General features: G+C 59.5%; 1 protein-coding gene and 1 long non-coding RNA gene across 2 annotated transcripts in view; one reads left to right on the forward strand and one right to left on the reverse strand.

Moving 5' to 3' along the window:
- Positions 1–308, reverse strand: part of LOC108444925 — a 905-nt gene extending 597 nt beyond the window's left edge. The window contains exons 1-2 of the long non-coding RNA XR_001859647.1: positions 140–308; positions 18–65 (exon numbers count right to left, since the gene is read on the reverse strand). This is a non-coding gene — a long non-coding RNA (uncharacterized LOC108444925). The remainder of the gene's footprint in view (positions 1–17; positions 66–139) is intronic.
- Positions 1–3,959, forward strand: part of LOC103611412 (RNA polymerase II subunit A) — a gene marked incomplete at its 5' end in the record, with an annotated part of 39,592 nt that overhangs the window by 29,134 nt on the left and 6,499 nt on the right. The window contains 4 exons of the mRNA XM_017727188.1: positions 315–561; positions 2,290–2,390; positions 2,471–2,575; positions 3,130–3,312. Of these exons, the coding sequence (XP_017582677.1) occupies positions 315–561; positions 2,290–2,390; positions 2,471–2,575; positions 3,130–3,312 (636 nt within the window). The remainder of the gene's footprint in view (positions 1–314; positions 562–2,289; positions 2,391–2,470; positions 2,576–3,129; positions 3,313–3,959) is intronic.

The following is a 3,959-nucleotide window of genomic DNA, read 5'->3' on the forward strand; positions in this document are numbered from 1 at the left end:
AGGACATCCTGGGCCACTTGGAGCTCTCCATGTTCTCCATGTTCCCCCAGGACATCCTGGGCCACCTGAAGCTCTCCATGTCCCCAGAACATCCTGGGCCACTTGGAGCTCCATGTTCCCCCAGAACATCCTGGGCCACCTGAAGCTCTCCATGTCCCCAGAACATCCTGGGCCACCTGAAGCTCACCATGTCCCCGTGTCCCCCCAGGACATCCTGGACCACCTGGAGCTTTCCATGTTGTCCATGGTCTCTCACTGTCCCCAGAGGACATCCTGGGCCACCTGGAGCTCACCATGTCCCCGTGTCCCCCCAGGACATCCTGTGCCGCCTGGAGCACACCACGCTGCGCAAGGTGACGGCCAACACGGCCATCTACTACGACCCCAACCCTCAGAGCACGGTGGTGGCCGAGGACCAGGAGTGGGTGAACGTTTACTACGAGATGCCCGACTTCGACGTCAGCCGCATCTCGCCCTGGCTGCTCCGCGTCGAGCTCGACCGCAAGCACATGACCGACCGCAAGCTCACCATGGAGCAGATCGCCGAGAAGATCAACGCCGGTGCGTGGGCTGGAGGAGGGGTCTTGGGGGGCTTTTGGAGGGCGTTTGAGGGTCTTGGAAAGGGTTTGAAGGTCCTGGAAGGAGTTTGGAGAGGGTTTGAGGAGTTTCTGGGGGTCCTGGAGAGCGTTTGGGGGTGACCTGGGTGAGGTTTGAGGGTATCTGAGGAGCTTTTGGAGGGTCCTGGGTGAGTCTGGAGGAGGGTTGGGGAGTTCTGGAGGGGGTTTGAGGAGCTTTTGAGGGTCCTGGAGAGGGTTTGGGGTGACCTGGGTGAGGTTTGAGGGCATCTGAGGAGCTTTTGGGGGGTCCTGGGTGAGTCTGGAGGGGGTTTGAGGAGCTTTTGGGGGGCCTGGAGAGGGGTTGTGGGGGCCTGGTGGGTGAGTCTGGAGGAGGCTTGGGGAGTTCTGGAGGGGGTTTGAGGAGCTTTTGAGGGTCCTGGAGAGGGTTTGGGGTGATCTGGGTGAGGTTTGAGGGTATCTGAGGAGCTTTTGGGGGGCCCTGGGTGAGGTTTGAAGGCATCTGAGGAGCTTTTGGGGGGGTCCTGGTGGAGCTTTGAAGGCATCTGAGGAGCTTTTGGGGGTCCTGGAAGGGGTTTGGGGTGACCTGGGTGAGGTTTGAGGGTATCTGAGGAGCTTTTGGGGGTCCTGGAAGGGGGTTGGGGGGACCTGGGTGAGGTTTGAGGGGATCTGAGGAGCTTTTGGTGGGTCCTGGAGGGGGTTTGGGTGACCTGGGTGAGGTTTGAGGGCATCTGAGGAGCTTTTGGTGGGCCCTGGGTGAGGTTTGAGAGCATCTGAGGAGCTTTTGGGGGGTCCTGGGTGAGCTTTGAAGGCATCTGAGGAGCTTTTGGGGGTCCTGGAGAGGGTTTGGGATGACCTGGGTGAGGTTTGAGGGCATCTGAGGAGCTTTTGGTGGGCCCTGGGTGAGGTTTGAGAGCATCTGAGGAGCTTTTGGGGGGTCCTGGGTGAGCTTTGAAGGCATCTGAGGAGCTTTTGGGGGTCCTGGAGAGGGTTTGGGTGACTTGGGTGTGAGGTTTGAGGGTACCTGAGGAGCTTTTGGGGGGTCCCGGGTGAGTCTAGAGGGGGTTTGAGGAGCTTTTGAGGGTCCTGGAGAGGGTTTGGGGTGATCTGGATGAGGTTTGAGGGTATCTGAGGAGCTTTTGGTGGGTCCTGGAGGAGGGTTGGGGTGACCTGGGTGAGGTTTGAGGGTATCTCAGGAGCTGCTGGGGGTCCTGGAGAGGGGTTGGGGGGATCTGGATGAGGTTTGAGGGTATCTCAGGAGCTGCTGGGGGTCCTGGAGAGGGTTTGGGGTGACCTGGGTGAGGTTTGAGGGTATCTCAGGAGCTTCTGGGGGTCCTGGAGAGGGTTTGGGGTGACCTGGGTGAGTCTGGAGAGGGTTTGAGGAACTTTTGGGGGTCCTGGAGAGGGGTTGGGGTGACCTGGGTGAGGTTTGAGGGCGTCTGAGGAGCTTTTGGGGGGTCCTGGTTGAGCTTTGAAGGCATCTGAGGACCTTTTGGGGGGGTCCTGGGTGAGCTTTGAAGGCATCTGAGGACCTTTTGGGGGCTCCTCGAGATGGTTTTGGAGGCTCCTGTGCAAGCCTTGAAGGCATCTAAGAACCTTTTGAGAGCTCCTGCTTGATCCTGGTGGATCTTTGTGGCTTCCCAGCTGACCCCGAGGGTCCTTTGGGTGCCGTGACTCTGGAGGTGACCTTGTCCCCACCTCATGTCCTCTCCAGGCTTCGGCGACGACCTCAACTGCATCTTCAACGACGACAACGCCGAGAAGTTGGTGCTGCGCATCCGCATCATGAACAGCGACGAGAACAAGATGCAGGAGGTGGGTGGGGACCTGAGGACATCTCAGGGGACACCTGGGGTGGCCTGAAGTGGTCACCTGTCCTCTGCTGCCACCCCCAGGAGGAGGAGGTGGTGGACAAGATGGACGACGACGTCTTCTTGCGCTGCATCGAGTCCAACATGCTGACGGACATGACCCTGCAGGGCATCGAGCAGATCAGCAAGGTGGGGACATCTCAGGGGGGTTTGGAGGACACCTGGAGGGGCTCCATGAGAGGCTGGGAGGTCCCCAGGGACACCTGGAGAAAGGTCCATGGTGACCTTGAGGAGGTTCAGGAGACCTGCGGTGACACCTTTGGGTGTTTGAGAAGGTGCTTGGGTCCTACCAGGTGCTCTGGGGAGGGTTCCAGGTCTCCAGGTGGATCTTGAGGAGCATCAGGAGCTCTCCATGGAGACCTTTGTGAGTCCCAGGACACCTGTGGTGACACCTGAGAAGGTCCTTGGGTCCTGCCAGGGGAGGGTTCCAGGTCTCCAGGTGGTTCTTGAGGAGCACCTGGAGCTCTCCATGGAGAACTTTGGGAGCCCCAGAACACCTGAGAAGGTCCTTGGGTCCCACTAGGTGCTCTGGGGGGGTTCCAGATCTCCAGGTGGATCTTGAGGAGCATCAGGAGCTCTCAATGGAGACTTTTAGGAGGTTCCAAGAGACCTTTAGAAGCTCCTGAACATCCGTGGTGACCTCCTGGTGACCAGCAGGTGACCTCTGTCCCCTCCCTGGCCAGGTGTACATGCACCTGCCGCAGACGGACAACAAGAAGAAGATCATCATCACCGAGGACGGGGAGTTCAAGGCTCTCCAGGAGTGGATCCTGGAGACCGACGGCGTCAGCCTCATGCGGGTGCTGAGCGAGAAGGACGTGGACCCCGTGCGCACGACCTCCAACGACATCGTGGAGATCTTCACCGTGAGTCTGCTGGGCTGGGGACATCTGGGGTGGGGTTTGAGGAACATCTGGGTCCTCATCATGGAGATCTCCACCATGGGTCTCCTGGGGGGGTGATGGACATCTGGGGTGGGGTTTGAGGAACATCCGGGTCCTCATTATGGAGATCTCCACCATGAGTCTCCTGGTGAGGACATCTGGGGTGGGGTTTGAGGAACATCTGGGTCCTCATCTTGGAGATCTTCACCGTGAGACACCCAGGGGACAGGGACACAGCTGGGGTGGGGTTTGAGGAGCATCTGGGTCCTCCTGGACCCCGTGCGCACGACCTCCAACGACATCGTGGAGATCTTCACCGTGAGTCTGCTGGGCTGGGGACATCTGGGGTGGGGTTTGAGGAACATCTGGGTCCTCATCTTGGAGATCTTCACCGTGAGACACCCAGGGGACAGGGACACAGCTGGGGTGGGGTTTGAGGAGCATCTGGAAGGTCGTGGACCCCGTGCGCACGACCTCCAACGACATCGTGGAGATCTTCACCGTGAGTCTGCTGGGCTGGGGACATCTGGGGTGGGGTTTGAGGAACATCTGGGTCCTCATCATGGAGATCTTCACTGTGAGGACACCTGGGGGGTGATGGACATCTGGGGTGGGGTTTGAGGAACATC

This window comes from Corvus brachyrhynchos, unplaced genomic scaffold (assembly GCF_000691975.1).
Source record: "Corvus brachyrhynchos isolate BGI_N302 unplaced genomic scaffold, ASM69197v1 scaffold1290, whole genome shotgun sequence".
Lineage (NCBI taxonomy): Eukaryota > Metazoa > Chordata > Aves > Passeriformes > Corvidae > Corvus > Corvus brachyrhynchos.